The following is a 22,491-nucleotide window of genomic DNA, read 5'->3' on the forward strand; positions in this document are numbered from 1 at the left end:
GGGGGGGGGGGGGGGGGGGGGTCATTCCGAACCCTTTGTAAGGCCACGTAATTCAGCAACCGCAAGACTTGGCGATTATAGCTGCTCATAAAACTTAGATAATACAGCATTGGCTTCCACTTGCCTCTATTGGGTTTTCTCATGTACTCACGGGCCTGCCGGACAAAGAAATAATGTGTTTTTTTTTTTTTAGGCTGGTATTGTTATTAAAGTTTAGTTTGGGGCGATGTCAGCCCAGTCACACTACAGTGATGACTAATACCTTTACATTGACATCCAGAGTTTAATTAAGCTCTCATCACAATTTTTCTTGAGACACAAATGTAGAAAGTAACCAGATTTCACTATTTCAACTGTTGTTCGGATGAATTGTGGCACATTCTCAGTTCCAGACTTTGAAAATGACATTTGTCGGTTAACCAGCTCGGCCAGCAATGACTTTGGCACGGGTTGCATAATAGTTTTTCGGGTCAAAGACAACTTGTGACAGAAGGGGAAACATGTACGGTAGATGAAACCGGATGCGAAAATGAATCACACATTCTCTGTCCGCTTGCGGTCTCCCTGCGGTTGTCGTGCTTTCCAGCCATTAATGGCTGGTCGCTGAAGTCACTTATTTTACTAAATCAAACACTGCAGTTGGCTCCGTGTGGCTTAATAAGCATTCTTGAAAAGGGCTAGTTTGCCTTGGCATCACACTGACCAAGCATGAAAGAGTAACTGGAGTGAACAGTTGTCAGTTTGCTGGACTAGAGCCCCCTCTTGTGGTGACTGACAGTACTTTCGTGGTGGCTTACAGTCAAGAGTGAAACCACACTCAATCAATGTGTTTCTGCTAGGAAAAGATGCCATTTATTTTTAAAAAAATATATATATACTACAATTCCTCACTGCAGTTGTCCGATGATAATCGTGAATCGTTCTTGCTGATTCTGGCAGCTAAAAAGTCTGGTAAATCAAACAAATAATCAGGATGTATTGTATTGAGGGCTTCTGGGCTGCGTTTCAGAAAGCAGCCTCTAGATGGCAGAAGGGAGCAGGTTTATCCAATCAGTAACCAGGTGGGCCTCTTTGAGGCTGACAAGAAAGTTAAACAAGTTAAAGAAAGTTAAACTCAGTTGCCTGCTTGAAAGTGAAGAGAAGGGCTTGAAACTATATGAGATTTTTTTTTTTAAGGCTCATTTTATAGAAGACATTTCTTTTTTTAAATCATTGAAATTTGGCACGGCTGTGAGTCAACTTAACTTTTTTTTTTTTTCCTTTTACTTTTCCTCACTGCGCCAACAAACCCATTCTCATAAAGCTCAAACAAAAGTTCCCAAGCTAACAATGGGTACCGGTCAGCAGGTGCACAGACAGACAGAGAAAGGGCCGGTCCTATTTCAGCACCCCCGGCAACGGCCTCATTAATGCAAACACCGCGTTGCTATGGAGGCTGCAACACATAATTAGTTCCTCCTCACGCGGTTTGGGCCCAGAGGGACAATTCCTCAACAGACATGGACGAGTCACCTGCTGCGGACCACAGACTGGACTTTATAGAAGACTACGTGCTGAGGACTCTCAAAGTCAAACACGAGCGCTGGCAAAAATGTGTGTCCAGCGGAGACAACTTGCAGATTCTGCAGGACTTCCTGGACCAACCGCAGCAGCGGATTTTGGTGATGTGTGTGACCTCGACCGGACTGTTACAGCCGGCCGCCGCCTTCACATTCCACTCCAAAAACAAAGCAGTGTACTTTCTAAAACGAAGTAAAACAGTCCTGACTGCAGAACGCATGGAGGATAACTTGGTGTGCGGCGACTTGTCTTGCTCGCCTCTTGACCAGTTTTCTGCCCTGATTGAGGAGGTAAGACGGCAGCGGAATTTGTATTCATCATGTGGATGGCTCCATTGATCCATCTTTCTACCTTACGAAGTAATCAAGCATAAATACCTTACAGAGAAAACCTTTCTCAACTGTCTGTGCTTTACGTGAGTATTTATTTTGGACTTTTTACTTTTGTGCATTTACTTTTGACATGAGACATTTGTACTTTCTACCGCTTCGTACCAAGGTAAGGCCAACCTCAGTTGATTTGATTCAGTGAAGCAAGATATTCCCCAGCCATGGCTTTATTTCTGAGAATCGGTTGATGTTGTCAACATGTCATTTTGTCAGTGACGCATGATGTGTGCACAGACATTTTTTTTTTTTTTACGAAGAATCAGAATTGATTGATTTATTGGCCATGGATGCAAAAATCACACAAGGAGTTTACATTCGGCTTACAACCCCTTCAGAGAAACGGACAAGACGACAACAATCAACATGGGGGGGGATTGAACGAGAAGCTTGGCGGGTCGCTGTTAAGCGCCCGATAGCTTCGATGTGAAAGGAAAACAGGAGGAAAAACAAAAAACAACTCAAACCATTATCTCAATGGGAGGATGGTTTGAGCCACCTAAAAATTTCATATTATATTTTACTTCATTCTGCATGTTTAAAATCGACATTCTTACCCTCTGTGGTTTGTGTTCCTGATTTTAAGGTACACTAACTGGCAGGGTGCTCTGAGAAGGTTTGGGGCCCAGAGAAAAAATTGGCGCTTCTCGACTTCATTGAAGATGAATCCATTTTCGTTGAATCAATTGTCGTCATAACCTCTGTCTTTCATTTGTTGTTTTGTAATGCCATTTGGATTTATGCCAAGGAATAAACCCTGTATTTTTATGGACTTTGTGTCATGCTTCATGCTACATCCTGAGGGAGTGATTTCTTGGACGTAGTATTTCAAATGTTCTGTAAATCGCTTTGTAACAGCTTCAGTGGATGTGATGGCTCTATATAATATTGAATTGTATTGTATTCCCTTTAGCATACCTCCATCTAGTGGATCCATAACGCAACCACAGCCACTATTGTAGCTTCTATTCTATGCGCCTTATAATGCAGTGTGCCCTATATATGAAAACAGTTTTAAAATAGGCCATTCATTGAAGGCGGGCCTTATACTCCGGAGCGCCTTATAGTGCGGAAAATACTGGATTTCTCAAGATCAGTACTGCAACATGACAATACTTAATTCAACGGTCCTTGTCAGTCATTGGCCCTTACATCTCACCTTTTTTGTCGCCCCGCCCTAGGTTGTGGCCCCACTGCTGTCCAACGGTCAGAACCACACCGAATGGCCTCGGGTGGTAGCCCAAGATGTCAGGCACCTCATCCACTCCCTCAAAAGCAGCGTGTTTGTCATGTCAGGCCAGGTCCAAGGAAAGACCCTGCTGCCCCTTACCGTTGGTTTGGAGAATGTAGAGCAAGCTGCCTTAGAGATGGATAACGGGTAACCCAAACAAAGTGGACTGTTCGATCATGCATTTGCCCCCCCCCCCCCCTCCCACCCCCTTGCCCCCCCACAACATTTACATTCAAACCTGTGAAATTTCTCAGGGGGGAAACAATAGATAAGAGCATCATCCACTCCTTGGAGTCAACGGTGATTGAGTGGAGCCATCAGATCCGTGCTGTGCTGATAAAAGACTCAGCAGAGGCCTTGCTTGAAGACAAAAAGCCCACACCACACACAGAGCTGCTCTTCTGGAAGAACAGGTTGGCAGATCTATTTCCTACATCTACGAAATAGCCACCGGCAACCTCGAACAAAAACGTTCAATGTTGTGTCACAGAGCCCCGGAGTTAAATTATTGTACAACTTTTTGTCATTTTTCCAATGTTGAATTTTTCATAACACCTGCACCGTTTCATGAGAAATGCTTGTTTTGGCATCTCCTGATTCTAATCAAAGATTTTTTTTTTTTTTACTCTGTGGTAGAGATTCTCTGCTTTTATTTTCATTAGCAAACACGCTAGCTGTGATCAATACAGACGACTTACATCATATAATTTGAGTCTTACTTAAAAATGATTTTTATTGGATGGATAATATTTGCAATACAATAATATATTTCTTCATTATGGGTGGGTTCGACAAAAGGTGGATTTATTTTTTCTGAAACATGATGGCTTCAGATTACAATGCAATCAACGCAGGGTAAAATATGAACCGTCCGTGTTTTTATACTGTCGGTGAAACCTATAAACGAACAATAAGAATATTTAAAAAAAACCTGATGTGCCAGGAAAACAAAAGACATGTTTCAAATCAGTGTGAAAAGAAAAAAAAAGGACACATAAGGCTGTTTGCTGTTTATGTTCTATTTATCGTAAAAACTAAAATATAAATTCTACTTTAACGCCAATATGTACCATGAAAGATTTGATTTTTCAAAGAAATCTCCACCGTATGCATATTGTTACAATCAGAGTGGCTGAGAAAATGACTCTCCCTTTTGTGCCTGTGATTACTTACCAAATAAAAACTGGAATCGCATAATTCAAATGCAGCCGTTGTTACATTTACAAATGATTTTATTACACAGACCTTTAGGATTAGTCATAAATTATCAAAGTTCCGCAAGCACTCAAAGCCAGACAAATATGACCTTTTTGTGTTCTCTATTCTCTATTATTATTATTATTTTTTTGCCTTTAAGATATGCTGATTTGGAGTGCATTTACTCCCAATTAACATCACACAAAGGCAACAAAATGGAGATGTTGCTTGACGCCGTTGAGAGCGGCTATTCTCCTGCTTTTCAGAACATCCGACGGGAAGTCCGTGCAGGTAATTACAGACTGCACAGTGTGGAAAACAAAAAAGAAAAAAAAGCGGAGTTTTTTGTATGTGTCTACCTTTGCCCATTTGATATTGAAGCTTGACTTTTCTCAAGTGATGAATCCGCTTTTTTCACTTGGCAGCTGTGGAGGAGGCAAGGGACGTCTGTACCTACTTGACGCCACTGCAGCCCCTGTTTGAGGACATGGAGAGTCGAGAGTTTATCGAGGTCAAAGGTCAGATCGGTCCCCTGATGCACATGGTGTGTCTTATGTGGGCCAACTCGGCACACTACAACACTCCACGGCGACTTATTGTTCTACTGCAAGAGATCTGCAACCTCCTCATACAGCAGGTCAGCTGGCGTTTTGCCCCCCCCCCCCACCCCCAAGACACAGAATTCCTAAGACACTCTTTTAAGGCTGTTTTCTTTTTTCTTTTTTTGTTCTGCAACAAAAGCAATTTCTGAAATAAGCACCTGTCAGTCGGTGGGTGGCCAAGTGAAAACGAAGTGCAATGTTTGCCCATTAAAGACAAGTTGAGAGTATCCCCCCCCCCCCCCCCCGAAGTTCCTTAATATAAAAGCCTCATTAAAGCTTCCTTGCAGTCTTTCTTTTCAACACCGCTTTTAGGGCAGTTTCGAAGATTTGTTGCACATTGCTCTTTCAAGAAACATCTTTGTTTGGACTTTTAGCCTGAAAGAAAAAAAAAATAGACCACCACTTGAATGCCTTATGTCAGGCAGTCAACCCCCTTTTTTGAGAACATTAAATGACCAAACCCCCACATCAATACACTGTGCACAGTCTTCCTGCACAAAAATATTGCACAGTTGTGAAGGGCACTGGGAGTGAGGTAACATTTTAGGATATTCCATAAACTATTATGTAATTGCAATATAATGTATCGAACGTGCAGGTGTGTCAGACTCGTATTTGTCGTGGGCCACATTTTCGTTACCGTTTCCCTTGGAGGGCCGTGATGACTGAAACCAAATTTTAAAAAGTCAATAATAACGGCTTATTCAACTATTGTTTCAGTTACTGTAATGTGGGGTTTGGTAACAAGAAAATGCTTACAATATGTCTCTTATTTATTTCATATAAGAAAATTTTGGTAGATACTTTAACAAGCATCATGAAAGTTGACATGTTTGCTTTGCTTTCGCGGGCCACATAAAATGATGTGGCGGGCCAGGTCTGGCCCCCAGGCCTGGAGTTTGACACCTGTGTACGATTGGGTGTATCTCATCCGGCTGCTTGGATAAACTGACCAATTGTTTCTCTCCCCCAAAACAGGCTCGAGGTTATTTAATACCAGAAGAACTTCTCAAAGGAGAGGTTCCTGAGAGTCTCCTGAAGGTGAAAACATGCCTGGAGATTTTGGAACACTTCAAGAGCATCTTCGAGGACCGTCGAACTAATCTGGGCCAGTACCAGAGGAACGGGAACTTGGTGAAGCCTTGGGACTTCCCCGCCACTTTAGCCTTCTCCGGACTTGATCTCTTCATCAACAGAATCATGTCCATACAGGTAAGTACGTCCAAATGGATGGCAGCCTTCAAAATGATTGCCATTCTATATTCGTATCCATTTCTTGTTTCCGTCTTTCGACCATATAGGACATCCTTTTGGCAGCGGTGGACTTCTTAAAGCTTGAGAAATTAGAGATTGGAGGCCTGAGAGGTCGTGCGCTAAACCAACAGGTCCAGCTACTTCACCAGGAGTTTATGGATCATTTCAAGATCTTAACAGAGAAGCCCTATGACTGCTTGGACCTCCAAAACAAGGTGAGGAGGAGTACTTTTGAATCTCACGTTCCTGCTTGGCCTCAACCACTTCTTTTGAGCCGCCAACCGCACAAGCAATTTCAACCCTGAACACTTCACAGCACACAAGAGGTTACTCCAGAACGCGCTATTTGCGACCCAAACGTCATTGTGTTGATCAACCAAGTTGTTCCTGAGTCACAGCGAGAAAAAACAATTTACTTTTCTTGTTATACCCACTTGGAAAATAGAGTTAGTCGGATGTAAAAAGGAATATGCTAATGTATGTCGGCTCAATCTGATCTCACGCAGCTCAGTGGGGTCTCGGCTTTGGGCCTAGCTGTGGTTTCTGTCCTTGCAGGAATTTGCGAAAGGTGTGCGGGACTTCAAGTTGTTAGCGGATGACACAGACCGGCGGCTAGGAGCCATCTTCTGTCAGGCTTTTGATGATGCAACAGGATTGGAGCATGCCTTCAAGGTACTGGAATTTAATCCCACTCTTTGAAAACACATCATATCCACATGCACTGAGTCGTCTCTTCTCCATGCCTGCAGGTCCTGGATATGTTTGGGAGCTTGTTGGAGCGGCCCAGAGTCGCTCAGGATGCTTTGGACAGATACCCGCGCTTGGTTAGCATGTTTGACAAGGATCTGGACAACTGCAAAGTCCTTTACCATGAACATATTGAAATTGCAAATGAGCTAGGTAAGTTTTGTGTTAAAAGTGCACATGGACTTCTAAAACCCAAACAAACATTGCTCCCAAAAGCATAGTCTCCTAAAGCGACTTAAAAATAACAGAGAGGAATATGGGAGAGACTCCACCTCACACATGACATTAATAAGAAATGAGTAGCTATGGAAAATGGATGAATGGTTGGATAAGTATGTATTTTATTGCACTATCAAGGAACCCGAGGACCCGAAACACCTCTTGCATCGGATATCATTACTGTATATTGAGCAAGTTGTCAGTGACCGTGCCTGCACTCGCCGCCTCTCTATCCTCAAAGGACACTTATTAATATGGATTTTTTTTTTTAACAGCCACTATTGCATTCGTTAATCTATTTATGGTGTTAAATAACTGGATTTTTGCAAACTGCGACATTTACCTTGATCAGAAATTATGCATGACAATATAAAAATAGAAGTGACCGTATTTGAGTGACCTTTTGTCAGTGAAAAAGTTTTTGGGCAACTTGGCACCACTTTAAAACTCTTGAATGGGTGAATTAATGAATTTTACCATGTCACCCCTTACAATCATTTTCTCCCATTGAATGTAGAATAAGAGCATCGCACAAAGCAGTTTACAAGAACATGCAGATATAATTGATGCTGTTCCTGTGAAAATAGCTGCTAACTTCTTCTCTGGCCTTCATTTGAAGGAATAATCCATACCCTATTTGAGCAATTGTTCTCAGTCGACCGGACTTTATGGTAAGCATTCGAATAACAGTTACACTACTTTTCCACAGGCTCTGCTCCGGTGAATAAGAATATGCCAGCGGTGGCTGGAGGGCTGATATGGGCCCAGGAACTGCAGCGGCGCATGCAGACGATCTTCTCCAATTTCAGACACCTCTCCTATCCGTGAGTGTTCACCCATCTCCACAGACAACAGATAAGACAAACATCCACACATAGAGACAGACAACCATCCGTGCTCACACTCACACCTAGGGACAATTTAGAGCACAGGTATCAAAGTCAAGGGGTAGGGGCCAGATCCGGCCCGCTACATCATTTTATGTGGCCCGCAAAAGCAATTCATGTGACAATTTCCATGATCCTTGCCAGTCTGTACCCAAGTGCAATAAATAATCTTCAAATTTTGGAATCATTTTGTTCCCCTGTTTACACTCACTTGAACAATAATCGAATAAACAAGTTGTTTTTAAGATGTGTTACAAGGAAGTAGTGACAGGTTCAACGAAGGCTAAAGTGACAGCCGAAACTGTCAGCTAGGTAAGAGTTTTTCTCTTCACCATTAACCTTGCCATGCATGTTTTTGGAATATGGGAGGAAACCGGAGAACCCGGAGAAAACCCACGCGGGCACGGGGAGAACATGCAAACTCCACACAGGAAGGCCCGAGCCGGAATCCAACCCTTCACCTCTGCACTGTGAGGCAGACGTGCTAATCAGTCGACCACCGTGCCGCCTGATCCAACTTAGTGAATCTTAATTTTGGAGACGGAGATATAGTTTGGTGAAGAAGAAATTGACCAGCCTATGCAGAGGCCTGAATGCAATCCCATCAAATTCTGTTGAGATAAACTACACCAGAAATTATGATGCAAACTGTTTTGTCCAACATGAATGAATGGATAACATTTCCAACAGACATTTCTCAATTCCAAACATTACATTTTCTGTAGTTTTCTGTAGGTAATGCAACGTCCGCGTTACCTTTTACATTTCCTGAATCTAATCTTGTGAAAAACTTATTCTCTGAGACAGGTGCCTGGAGTCTGCAGAAGGAGTTTGGGTCATCCAGAAGTATGAGGAGCTGATGCAACTTGTTGACAGGTCGGGGCGCCTCATCTTGCTATTTTGCATGACATGTCATCATGCAGCCATGTATGCATCAAAAAAAAAACTGAATGGCAGATTGAAAAGAACTGACAGTTAAAGTATTGCCATTACAGTATTGTTATTATGAGGAAAGTACAGCACAGTGTTATGCAAGGCATCCCTCACTCGCCTGGCAAGGACACACACGTCCAACGTACGTGGGTTGTTTATCGCCAGAGACGTGGGGTGGTGAGATAATGAATGAATTGGACCTTCTGCTGCCTCATTGTCATTCATCTACATGGTGCAATAATGAGATGAAATATCCTTTTTTCCTCTAAATTTGGAACTTTTGACAACATTTTGGAGAGAAATATCGAGCAGTTGTAATTACTATTTACTGGTTCATTGTTGCGGCCTTGCTTGGTTTTGTGTTGCGGTAAGGCTAATGAACTAAAATGTGCCGCACTCTGACGACTGTACCGCCGCTTGTGACTAGATATGATTTATATACTTGAGCTCAATCGCAAAATAGATGAGGACAAGTGCTATACTATAGCCTCTAATGGTTGTCAATCTATTGCACTATGTACGGTATTTTCCATACTATAAGGCATACTTTCAAGAATTCGATTTTCTAAAAATCCGACAGTGCCCCTTATAATCCGACGCACCTTATTTATTGCTCACTATTCAGATTTCTTGGACGCATTATTTTAAATGTTCTGTAAAACCCTATACTGTATAAATAAAGCTATATTGTATTCTATTCCCTGGTGCATAGCTCCATCTAGTTGATGCATAACGCAACCACTATTGTAGCTTCTATTCTATGCGCCTTATAATGCGGTGTGCCCTATATATGAAGTTGTAAAATAGTCCATTCATTGACGGTATCGCCTTATTCTCCGAAGTGCCTTATAGTGAGGAAAATCCGATAGATTGTTGATGTTATCCACCTTACACATATTGTAATCGTGCGTAACATATTTATTTAGGAAGTTGAAGTCAAACGGGTAACAGTAATGAGTCTTTATGCTTTCGGTAGCCCTCAATGTCGCGAGCATGAATCAGATAACGGCCCCATCTGCTAAATCTATTTGATTTAGTTAGCTTATGAAGCAGCCCACGTGGAATGCAATGCAGACATGCAGCTCCAGGCTTGATTGATGTTCTCATTACTGGAGCACTGCTCTGTAGATGATCTCACAGGAGTCTCATAATCTCACATGCCCTGTCGCCACTCACTGATGCCAAGTGAGAAATCGCCTTTTAGACCACATTTAACATCAAAACCTACGAGATAAATCATCTCATTGAGGGGGGTGGGGGACCATTGCTGCTTTGAATTATGAAGGAACCAATAACAGAAAGGGGGGGGGAAAAAGTCTTCTGTTCCCTTCTTGCTCGCTTACAGTTATAATTCACCTTTACACTGACCACTTAAAGCTTGTAATGCCCCAAGGTTTAATCATTGCACTAACATTACAGATGGTTTCGTTTTCAGCGCCGGCCTTCTATTTTGGACTCTTCTGGAATTGCTCCATTCTTACAATGTGACAATGTGACATTCCTGGAATGCGTCAGAACAACACTTTGCATGTTCCCCTTTTACCGATTCACTTTTGAATGCAATATTTTACGCTCAGAAATTGGACAGGGAGATCATTTGGCCAATTACTGTGTTGAGCAACTGGGCACTGCGGCTCATATAAAGATAGTTTGATGAGAGTCACTTTTCCCCCATGGCATCAAGTGAAAATAAAAACAGAAAGAATACAGAATTGGACATAATTTCAATATCAATTTTGGGCTAGCCCGACGAAAATGTGCAAGATGTATTCAGGGCACACTGGGAGAATAAAATCAAATGATAAACTAATCCAATAAATGCTGGTATCTTAAATCAAATCTGTAACCCTGTGAGCTTTCATGGAGCGTTGTGCTGAATTAATTTTTATTTTAGCCCAAACTAAACGGAAATTCTTATCAAGCTAAATGCCAGCATTTTAGTGTAGCATCCTCATCATACGAGAAAGGTAGAAAATTGTATTGATGAGGATTTCACATAGTTGGCCTGTAGTCAGACACAATTTCAAATAACAATTGACACGATTCTAACATGCTTGTTGAGGTGCTTTAAAAAGAAATATAAATAAATCAATCAATCAAATATTTAAAAAAAAAAAAGCAAGACGGCATCCTGGGGAGAGAACAAGCAGTTTGGTAATTATTTGTACATGATATTCACATTTTTCATGGTAGAGATTTCTTCAAATAAACGTATTCAAGCATATAATTACACAAATATTAACTTCATGGAGAACTGGAGTGATGATCTCTGCATCCTGCTTAACTCCCATTCCAGTTGCTGTTCAAAGAATCTCTATTGCTGCCATAAGTGAATGCCATCATTATTCTAAACATTCCTGCCATGATTGTGATGGGCATCCTTACTCATTACTCCCCACTGACAAAATGCTGCAAGATTTATGACCATTACCAAGACATTGGATTGCCTCTGTGTCTGCGGTGCCACTATCAGGAAATGAAGCTCACGGCAAAAATCCAATAAGGAGCGCGCATTGCGCGCTGAAGTACTCATCATAATAGTTGCTATTTACAGATTGATATAGCCGTACGGAGGCCTGACATATTGTCTGTCCCTGTCGTCTTGCAGGTGAAGCAATGTTTATCCTCATCCAACCTCCAGCTGTCCCAACTAACCCTCCATTTCGTGCGAGCTCTCCCAGCTATTTGCCACTTCTGTGGCTAATTTAATGCAAGTGCGAAACAATGTTGAAACCCCTCTGGTACCATATTTGTGAGAACGGCTTGATGTGCCTGAAGTATACATTTTCTCGGTATTACTATTTCAGATACTGTTTCGCCCTGTATGAGGCATGGACGAGGACCGTTGACAGCAGTTGTCTTCACAACCTCAGCCTGCCCTTAATCTGCAGAGACGTGTCTTCTCGGCTGATCTCCGTCAACTTCAGCGCACAGGTTTTATTACATGGATCATGATGTACATATTGTGCGGTTTACAGCTGAACAGTAGGTATGGAATGTCTTTTAAAACATGCCCCCCAACCCCTTTCTGTAGCTTGCATCTGTGTTGAGAGAAGTCAAGTACCTGGAAGCCAGACAAACTGAAGTGATTCCTGACACCGCAGTGCAGATTTATACCACCAGGTGGCAGTTGTGGCAGTTTGTGTCCAGCCTGGAACTCGCTGCAGGACGATACAACAAGGTGGATATCAGAAGTGGGCATCCCGTCATATTAATGCAAGGTCCATAAGTTCCGTCAGTAACCGAGTCCGTCCTTCATCGTCCAAAAGCAATTGATGTCAAGTACTTAATTCACACACAGGCGCCAAACAAACAAACAAAAAAAGAAAACTGCAGATGCACATGCGTGAAGAGTGTGGTGATTGGTGAAATAAAAACAGTGAGGTCTGTGGGACTCAACAACATTGTTTTATTTTTTTCTGTATTTGGCTGCGTGTCAGTCAGTGTGTGACACCTGCGTGTGACGTAGTAACTGCAAGTCCGTTCTCGACTATCTGACGCCAATGATTCAGACAGCCTAAATTCTGACAGCAACTCACTGGCTGAGTCACTGGATTGATGATTCTCACCTCTGGTTAATATACTTTCTGATCTAAAATCACATATGAAGTGACTCTCATTAATAATAAAAAACACAGGTTTTTTTCACAATCTATTGGGAAGACAGCACAGGGTGCTAGTGGTTAGCATAACTTTCTCTCAGTTGAGAATTTAGGGGGTTGGAATTGTCTTTATTATAACATGAACCCCAAAAAATGTTGTTTATCTTTTTCCACGGGACAGATTAATGGCATTCCCCTTCATTTCAATGTGCAAAGTTGATTTGAGATAAGAATGATTCAAGCATAATCACCAAATGAATTCAAGTCAAGGTGCCACTGGATGATGGAAGAGAGCCGGATTGACTCTAACAATTGTTATCTTTATTATTATTATGATTAATTTATTTCTTCATTCCATTTCACAATACTTCAAATCACATTTTTATCTTCTTCCCCTGACCACATATTTTAGGTGATTCAGTCTGTGCTTGACGTGGAGAATCCGCTACTCCAGAGGCAGCTCAGGGATATTGAGACCCAAATAAGAAAAGGTGAAGAAAGCCTGAGTTGGAACAGCCAAGGTGTGGACCCTCGGTGCGCACGTACACACTCATCACTAAGCGAGAAAACATACGAGGACATTTAAAGCTGTGAAGAAAAATACAGTTTTTGTTCACCCCATCTCTGTCATTTGATGACAATAGCAGTAAATAGACAAAGCAGTAGTTGGCAGACATGTTTGTGTTTTTGCACTCAGTCGTGAGGATAACTGCAAACCACCCAGAGAAGTGTTTAGAAAAGGCCATGCAATAACCAAAACAAAATGGAAAGGGGAATGGACAAACATTGTGTTAATCACATCCATTACAGGTCACTTCGTTGAAAGTCGAAGAGTAAATCAAATAGATACTTGTTGAAAAGAGCAATCAAAGTCTCCGAGGGTGAAAACAAAACATCATGATCATCATCATCATTGATTCTTCTTCTTTCAATGGCATTTCATGGTGCACTCTTTACAAAGCTGCTGGTGTATTTCTGGCATCCAGGGAATTTTCTTTGGGGTTACCATGGGTAACAAGCATGTAGTTTTTAAACCACGCAGCCATGAACTAACCGTAAAAAATATGATTGCACTGTGACTGGCAAAAAGTCTGTTGCAGTTCAGGTCATTTGTCTTTGGCGTATCCATACGAATGACCTTACACGTCCAAACACTTTTACTCTGGAGATTCAAATAACAACCAACAACCATATTTACTCAAACTTCTTGGATATTCCTAGGCATTTGGCAGTATATTCAAGAGTTGCGGGATTCCATCTGTGACCTGGAGAGCAGACTCCAGAAGGCCAAAGACAATGTGGAGGAGATCCAGAATTGTATCAAGTCCTGGGCAAGCCCGTTGTTTGACAGGAAGGAGGGGAAAAAGGATGCTTTGCTCAGTCTGGATGATCGTGCCGAAAGGCTAGATCGTTTTTATTGTATGATACGGTCATCCGGAGATCAGATTCATTTCCTCATGAAGGTAATAAACGCATTTCCCTGTGTTTGAAATATTAAATTGGTATGCAACTTGGTCAACATACCGTATTTTCTGCACTATAAGGGGTTTCGGATTGTAAGGCACACCTTCAATGAATGGCCTATTTTAAAACAGTTTTCTATGTGCCTTATAATTCAGGCGCACTGCATTAGAAGGCTCATAGAATAGGAGCTACAATAGTGGCTGCGGTTGCGGTATCCATGCACAAGATGGAGTTACACTCGGATTAGAGGCTTTTGGGAAAATGGAATACTTTTCAGCGCACCTTAACGTGCGGAAAATATAATCATTGCAATTGTCCAATGTGCTGTTCTCAGAGGAATCTTGAGCTTTTTCTGTCAGACCCATCCTCCGACGAGTGGAAAGCTTACGAGGACTACATTGATGACATGGTTATCGATGGGTTTTATCACTGCATCGAGTGTTCACTCAAGTTTTTCCTGGATAACACAGGTAAGCTAGTCCAAAAACTCCACAGTGGTCCAAAAAAAAACAAAAGTCATGATCATTCTTTAAAGCTCGGCAAGCATTGTCGGATCTTTCAAAAGCGCTTATACAATGGCGTGGTTCTGATCCTCAGCCCTTGAAACAATGTCCAAATGTCCTTGAGAAAGCTACTGAACCCCCATTTGCTCTTGATGCTGTGGCGACCGAATTTCTGACGCACTTAACATTCCTCTGAGCTACAGCTGATCCCAGATGACTTGAGGCAAGCGGTTGAGCGGTTTAGATTCTTCAATCATTTTTCAAGCAGACAATTCACACAAGCACACAAAGAAAACACAACATTGTTATTGTGAGGTCACAATACTATTCATGCTCTCCTTCCTCAAACCGAAATGTAATATAAAAATGTTTTTCTATGCCCCGACACTGTAATCGATGGAGCTGAAACGTATCGCTGCCTTGAAATGCTTCTTTTAAGACATGTTTTTTTTTCGGATTTTATATGTCACAAGGGTATTTCTATTGACAGCAGGCTTGGAATAGATTTGTACTTGCTTGCTGTCAAACTGGACTAGGATTCATTTCAAGAATTATTGCCAGACTGCCGCGACTGTGCCCTTCCTCTCATCCCACTCTCCTCCTTTTTTTCTCTCGTTTTATACCAGCGTGCTGCATCTGTAAGCAAACATGGCCCAAGTCAAGGACATTGTTTGCCATTTTTTTATTTTATTTTAGTTTAGTTTAGTTTTTACAATTTTGGGCGATGGTTCATATCAGGTTAAGTTTGAGAATGTCCTGAAATTAGATTCCACACGTAAGGCCACGGAAGAATATAGCAGCAATGTCAAAAAAAAGGGAGGATTGCGGATTATATATGCTTCCAGTGGCTTTGTGAATAAAATATTCCAGAATTCAATAAACTGACACCCAATGTGTCTCTTATGACAGGAGCTAATGTTCCCAAGAAATGCTGGAAAACTCAAATTTTACGACAGCAACCGTAATATGCATATGAATGCTTAATCTGTCTCATTCATTTTAATCCATTTCATTCCATGGCTTTAAAGTGTGTTCAAATGGTATTTTGGAAACAGTTATCAGAACGTCTGGGAGAGATAATCTGAAATAATTGGAGACAAAATATGCATTTCTTAAAATCAAAATTTCCGTTGATGCCTTCATTGAATAATTTTGCTGTTTGGACCAACTATCTTTCCTATCGCAGGACTTTCTGATATTTTTTTTTCTTTTTCAGAATAAGAACATAACACAGGAAATGTTATATTTATTGACCTTATCACATGTTAAACTTATCTGGATATTTCACATCGTATATCGTTTCTAGCCGTAAAAACGTAATATTTTGCCAATATTTAATAACCATTATTTTTTCATGCACATTTAATAACTTCAGAACCCACATTTTAAAAATCATTATACATGTCACTTGATAACCATCACATTTGTGTCAGCTATGCCGAATGGAAAGCATCTGACGCATTAATCCGGAAATAATGAAAATACGTTTTGCAGAAGCAGGAAGTGCTCGTTCGTTTGCCCGTGGACCAGGCTGGAATTAAACCCAAAGTTCTGATGTGTGAAGTGGTCATCCGACCTGCTTTTTATGGCTGAAAACCGAATCAAAACATCTCATTCGAGACCGCGCTTAACATCTAAATGCCTCATCACATTTATTATTTAAACCTGAGAATACCCGATATATCAGAAAATCTTGAGTTATGTCCTCCAAAATATTGTGGCCAAAGCTTCACCATTGAATTTATTAACTGTAATATAACTTCCGTTCTAACCCCCTTTTTCTCCCCTTCTTCATAAATATAAATACTAGAAATACTTAATCTCAGCTACATTATGTCCCCTTTTAGTTTGTATATGAAAGTGTTTATTCTGTTGTGTTCTCAGATGAAAAAAATGTGACAGTGCCCCTCTTTGAGGCCCAACTGATTCTGGAAGTTCCTGATATGGTGTTTATACCATCTTTGGCGTTTGGAGAAAGTCAAAATTTCTTTGACCTGGTCGAAAGTCTCATCAGCGATGTATACAGAGTCTCTTCATTGGTGCCGCGCTTGTCCCAGCACAGTTCCTTTCCCCACTACCAGGTATTGACGTCTCATGAATTTTGTCAGTGTTTTTTTTTTTTTTCCATCTCCATATTTGACCCTCTCGCAGGCTGACATGGAAGACATGGCAAACTTGACAGAGATGCGTCTTGTCCTCATGGATCGCGTGCAGAGCGTCATGGCGACTTGCTGCACTTTCCGCAATTCAATGGAACGCTATAGCTACCTTTATAGAGATGACAGGAAGGAGTTCCTGTGCCAGTTCCTCCGATACAGCCATGTTACGACCAGCCAGGAGATGCAGGTTCAAGATGAAAATTGCATCCCAGAGAGGCCACCAACATTAAATCACTTTAAACAGCAAGTGGATAGGTGAGTGCTTGTTTGTGAATCATTTTACACAGTTCCTAGATATTTTGAGAACCTGTCTACCGACAAGGATTAAGATTTACCACACCCTTTTTGGTCCGTTTTTTTAAAGCTTCATTGAGTTTAGCCTTCCATATCGACTGCTGGGCCAAAGTCAATCAAGGATTTTGTGACCATTATGACTCAGTGTGGAGCTAGTGGCTTGAACACGTTAAAAATCTAACGCCTTTTACATGCAAAGCGGAGCTCAGAATGTATACATATTTATTTACCTATTTATTTTACGCGAGTGTGCGCAAAGACGGGAGTCAGCAATTAATTACCGAACTGCTGAATTACGATCAAATAGTGTTTGGATGTTGACAAATACAAATTCCAAATTGACGACTTCACCCAGCAATTAAGTACTGTATGTGCATATTATCAGAAGCTAATGCTAAGGTTAACGCTAATCGATGCATGCAGCAAAACTCAGTGCAGCTCTTCTTGCCTTTTGGATTTGCTGTAGTAGGTTCAGACAGTCTTTCTCTTGAAAATGGTTCTGAATCTTCACACAGCCTAGTCATTCTGGTCATGCATGAAGAAACTTGGTGTGGTGTCGGTTTTTGCATGAATTAGTGCCAGTGCTACTCGGTAAAAATGACCAAAATATTGACATGGTTGATTAATATCTGTACTATTGTTTTACACTTGATGCTTAGAATCTTAGGGACCATGCCGCAAATAACAAAGTAGAACTCTGAATTGTTCACTCTGTAGATATATTCTGATTCCAAAAGAGTTTCATAAAATGTCAAACTAATTTTACGGTACCCTGTAAAACAGATGTCTTGAAAATGATTTGATGACCAAAAAAAAAAAATCAATTGATAGAAAAGTAGGACCAGGGCTTTGGCTCTATCTTGTGGTGTCTTTGAGCATGTCCGAAAAAAAGCACAATCGACAAATAGGTAAAATCGCGAGTAGCAGCAACATTACAATTTGTGCAATAAAGTCTGACCCAAAGGATTGAATCCTTTTTCATTTTTATTGTGATTGAGGTATGAGAAGATCTATGAGGAGGTGCAGGATCTGGAGGCGGTCCATGTCTTCCACGGTTGGATGCGTGTCAATGGCCGTAGCATGAAGACTGCCCTGCGCGACATCATCAAGAAATGGAGTTTCATGTTCAAACAGCACCTTATTAATCATTTAACTAACAGGTGGAGACCCGTCGAATGTACAAGTCATGCCGTGCATTCTTCCATTGCGTGTTGCTATGTTGCAATTGAAATATTAATCTTAAAAAAAAAAAGCAATCCTGAAATTCCCGTTTAAAGAATATTGTAATCTATTCTATAGTCTTTCAGGTCTTGAGAGTTTCATCATCACGTCTGAAACTGGCCTGGGCCAGCGAGTCGAAGGAGACTATGAAACCCTGGTGGGAGTTCTAGGCCACCTGCTGGCTGTCAAGGAGAGACAGCACGCAACAGATGACATATTTGAACCACTGCAGCAAACCTTTGCTTTGCTTAAGGAGTATGAGCAGGAACTTCCTGATGATGTGCACAAGCAGTTAGAAGTAAGGACCCCCATCACTCCATCAACTCCAATGAACAATTCCTCCATCTTGGCTTTTTTTCCTTCAGGAGTTGCCGGAGAAGTGGACCAATGTGAAAAAGAAGGCGGCGCTAGTCAAACAGCAAGTGGCGCCTCTGCAGGCCGTCGAGGTCACGAATTTGAGAAGAAAGTGCGCTTCATTCGAAATGGAGCAACACAACTTTAGGGAGAATTTTCGCCACAATGGACCCTTCAGGTAACAAAGGTCTGCTTTTGTAAAAAAAAGAATGTGTCCTCGAAAATGCAAACGCATAGTACGCTGTGGGTTCAAATGAACTGCCTTTATACCAGACCTCCAATTTACATGGATCTCACGATCTTTTTACGACTCAAAAAATTAGGGTCTCCACCTCACCCGAGACCCTAATTAGTTGAATAGAAAATGTATGGAATGACTTGTTCTCTCTCTCCCTGTGTTTCATGCTGTCTATCATCCATGACTGATATGGTCTGATACCAAATCCTGAAACGGACACCGATCATATAAATCAGCTGCAATTTATTCAATTTTAGATCTGCTCGGTAACAATTACTTTAATAATTGATTCATTTCTTTTATGAGGATGAATCAGATTTAAAAAAAAACATTTTATGATACAAAAACAAGATGTTATTTCAAATGGACAGTGTAGAAAAAGCACAATCATGATTCCGTTACTGGTTTGGTCTATTAACGTGCAATGTTAAGAGAAGTGGGAAGGGATGCTCACGGCAAACAGACTGGTCTGTTGTTGGCCGCAGGCAGCAAATTACGGGCTGCGGGTACTCCGGTTTCTCTTTTTGTAATCGGCAATTAAAAGGCATTGATCGACAGACGCCGATCATGTACTTTTCCACAGAAATCGTCCGATCACTATTTGTGGCTCATTGATCCGAGTACCACTAATAATGATAATGGGCGGCACGGTGGAGATGGTTCCCATGTCCGCCTCACAGTGCAGAGGTGCAGGGTTTGATTCTGGCTCCGGCCTCCCTGTGTGGAGTTTGCATGTTCTCCCCGTGCATGTGTGGGTTTTCTCCGGGTACTCCGGTTTCCTCCCACATTCCAAAAGCATGCCGGTTTGGTTAAATTGAACACTTTGAATTGTCCCGAAGTGTGATTGTGACCGCCGATGGGTATTCGTCTCTGTGTGCCCTGCGATTGGCTGGCAACCAGTTCAGGATGTAACCTGCCTACTGCCTGAAGACCATTGGGATAGCCTGCAGCACACCCGCGACACCTTGTGAGCATAAGTGGATTTCCAAAATGGATTGTTGATCCATCTGCATTTGTGACATTATACATAGGACATATCCAATTGTGATGTTTGAGTCAAATATGAAGGTGTTATATGTGGTAAAGTCCTCAATTTAGTCACTCGATTTTAGTTGATGCAGTGCGGTATCTTTGCACGAATGTCACCTTTCTCTGTGTTGTCACTCATAAAGGACTATATTATCTTGAGGCTCTCACATCTGACAAGGCTAATTGAATCTTACAATAATGACAAGTAATTCTTTGGTTGAGGCGCTGGCGCCTTGTCTGTAATAGCTAATTGTCGCATTAGTTATGTGTGTAATTGATCTCCTCATAGCGCAGTGATTAGATCCCATTGATGTTTTGGAAATCATTTTTAATTAGTAGTTTGCAATTTGTGATGAGGAAAAAGCCAGTCGTGTAACACTGCATGCAATCCCGGCTTTGGCTGTCAACGGCCGTTATTATTGAAACGAGACCTCCACCAGGGTTAACGCGAACCCGTTTGCATTCATTCAGATTCGACAGCAAGAATCCTCACCGGATGTTAGACACATTTCACCGGCAGATCCAGGAACAGGAGGCGGTGATGGCCTCTCTGGTGGAATCCGCCAGCTTGTTCGAGGTGACCGTCTCTGAATACAAACAGCTTCGCCAATGCAGGTAAAAGACCCTAAGGAGACTTGCAAAAGAAAAAAGCACCATTCTATGCCAAACGCGGCACTAACGAGCAATTAAATCAGTGACCCTTTTTTTATATTCACACTCTGAATGTGGTTGGTTTCACTTTATCTGCTGTCATTCATCCCTGAGGCGTGAGGTGGGCCTGCTGAAGGAGCTGTGGGACATGATCACCGTTGTGGAATCCAGCATGGCGGAATGGAAAACGACTCCCTGGGGGGACATTCACGTGGAGGACATGGAGGTTGAGTGCAAACGCTTCTCAAAAGATATTCGAGGGATGGATAAGGAGGTGAGGCAATGCATTGGCGAGACTAATCGGATGGCTAATGTAACCTAAAGCTGTGAAAATGGCCGACCTGCTCAGCATGTAAAGGCGAGCGATTTCCTATTTCCCATAACTGACCAAATATGCTTCCTATCCAATAACTCATCTGAATCAAAGATATTCAATAAGTTATTTACAGATCTATTTTAATACTGCACATATTTAATAAAGGGATCACCGCAAAATAATGGGACGATTTACAGTCTATAAAATTCCAGTTATCCTCATGAAAAAAATAAAACAAAAATATACTGGTGAGGTTGCCGACAAATTAAAACCGTTAGCACTATTTTTTTTCTTCTTTTAAGTCTACCGTGTACTCCAACAGCTAGCATCAGTTGCTTGGCCCCTTTTTTTTTTTTTAAATATCTCATATTTTTACTGCCACTTGTTGATGTAGTTAATAACGACTATCCCATAAGTAAGACATAATGACTGGCACATGACAGACAAAACATAGTAAAGAATACAATTTTCTTTGATGGCGGCGCGGGCACCCGCAGCGGCTCCTCTTGTTGTATGTTGTCTTGAGAGGGAAGAAATTTCATCTGTGCTGTATGTTGCACATTTGACAATAACGTTGTACTTGACTTGACAACTTTATTTATGATCAATGTGCCAATCGAATCATTGCTTTTTTATTAAATTTAAAAGGCTTCGAAAAAAAACAGAAGGACATATGGACTGGGAAGTCTACATATAGTTGCTTTATTTCAACCCCAAACATCACAACAGCAAAATGGGTCCGACGACCCTGGACTGGTTCTCTGTCGGTCTCAGTGCACACAAACAGCCATCCACAGAGTTACACGGATGGTCTTCAATGATACAACTTCACCAGAAAAAAAAAAAATTCTCGCCCTTCACACTGATGATCGATAGACAACAGCATTTGATGTTTAGTCAGTCATGGAGCTACTATTAACGGAATTAAACTATGGGACTTCGGGATTCCCTCAAGGTTTTTTTTTTTTTATTCCAACTTCAAATGGATGAACAAAACCAAAGAAGACTATTACAAGCTTTTGGACTTGTTGTTCTCTGGTGACACTTGTAGATTAGAGCGTGGGAGGCCTTCGCCGGTTTGGACAACAGGGTAAAGAACCTCCTCGTCTCCCTGCGGGCGGTGGCACAGCTGCAGAATCCAGCCATACGAGTCAGGCACTGGCATCAGTTAATGACGGCGACCGGAGTTCGTTTCAACGTGGACCAGGTTTGTGATACATTCTCTTTCACGGTGAATTTTGAGAGCCTCAGACAACCCAAAATATTGAAATAGCCACATTGGACCAAAACAACCCAAAAAACAAATATGGCTGGAGCCGCAAAAACTTAAAAGCCTTATATAAGCCTTACATTGAAGGCAATACATGCTGTATGAATCTATATTAGCGATATTTGCCTACTATCAAAATGACTACGCTGGCTACAAATACACAATGAGCCGTCACGATTAAATGCTTTTTTTCCCTGCAATGCATCCTGTAGAGAAGGGGTGCCCAACCTTTTTTGACGGAAAACGTTAAGAATGTTTATATCATGTTTGTCCTCCTACACAAACCATATTAAAACAAAAAATATATTTCCCTCCCACATCTTTTTCCATTTTCAAACATTTTTGAAAAAGCTCCGGGGAGCCGCTAGGGTGGC

The 22,491-nt window shown here is 41.5% G+C and overlaps 1 protein-coding gene across 1 annotated transcript in view; it reads left to right on the plus strand.

Annotated features, from left to right (window-relative positions):
- Nucleotides 1-1,499: 1,499 nt before the first annotated feature.
- Nucleotides 1,500-22,491, plus strand: part of dnah9 (dynein, axonemal, heavy chain 9) — a 109,851-nt gene continuing 88,859 nt past the window's right edge. The window contains exons 1-24 of the mRNA XM_086138349.1: nucleotides 1,500-1,850; nucleotides 3,128-3,324; nucleotides 3,432-3,590; nucleotides 4,535-4,665; nucleotides 4,800-5,011; nucleotides 5,955-6,188; nucleotides 6,278-6,445; nucleotides 6,786-6,902; nucleotides 6,980-7,130; nucleotides 7,906-8,020; nucleotides 8,891-8,959; nucleotides 11,824-11,950; nucleotides 12,051-12,197; nucleotides 13,031-13,139; nucleotides 13,840-14,081; nucleotides 14,417-14,552; nucleotides 16,470-16,666; nucleotides 16,737-16,999; nucleotides 18,037-18,198; nucleotides 18,338-18,557; nucleotides 18,625-18,791; nucleotides 20,352-20,495; nucleotides 20,646-20,805; nucleotides 21,899-22,054. Coding sequence (XP_085994475.1) covers nucleotides 1,500-1,850; nucleotides 3,128-3,324; nucleotides 3,432-3,590; nucleotides 4,535-4,665; nucleotides 4,800-5,011; nucleotides 5,955-6,188; nucleotides 6,278-6,445; nucleotides 6,786-6,902; nucleotides 6,980-7,130; nucleotides 7,906-8,020; nucleotides 8,891-8,959; nucleotides 11,824-11,950; nucleotides 12,051-12,197; nucleotides 13,031-13,139; nucleotides 13,840-14,081; nucleotides 14,417-14,552; nucleotides 16,470-16,666; nucleotides 16,737-16,999; nucleotides 18,037-18,198; nucleotides 18,338-18,557; nucleotides 18,625-18,791; nucleotides 20,352-20,495; nucleotides 20,646-20,805; nucleotides 21,899-22,054 — 4,134 coding nt within the window. The remainder of the gene's footprint in view (nucleotides 1,851-3,127; nucleotides 3,325-3,431; nucleotides 3,591-4,534; nucleotides 4,666-4,799; nucleotides 5,012-5,954; nucleotides 6,189-6,277; nucleotides 6,446-6,785; nucleotides 6,903-6,979; nucleotides 7,131-7,905; nucleotides 8,021-8,890; nucleotides 8,960-11,823; nucleotides 11,951-12,050; nucleotides 12,198-13,030; nucleotides 13,140-13,839; nucleotides 14,082-14,416; nucleotides 14,553-16,469; nucleotides 16,667-16,736; nucleotides 17,000-18,036; nucleotides 18,199-18,337; nucleotides 18,558-18,624; nucleotides 18,792-20,351; nucleotides 20,496-20,645; nucleotides 20,806-21,898; nucleotides 22,055-22,491) is intronic.

The sequence above is a fragment of the Hippocampus guttulatus genome, chromosome 19 (assembly GCF_054856545.1).
Source record: "Hippocampus guttulatus isolate MCC_2025c chromosome 19, RoL_Hgut_1.0, whole genome shotgun sequence".
NCBI classification, from domain to species: Eukaryota; Metazoa; Chordata; class Actinopteri; order Syngnathiformes; family Syngnathidae; genus Hippocampus; species Hippocampus guttulatus.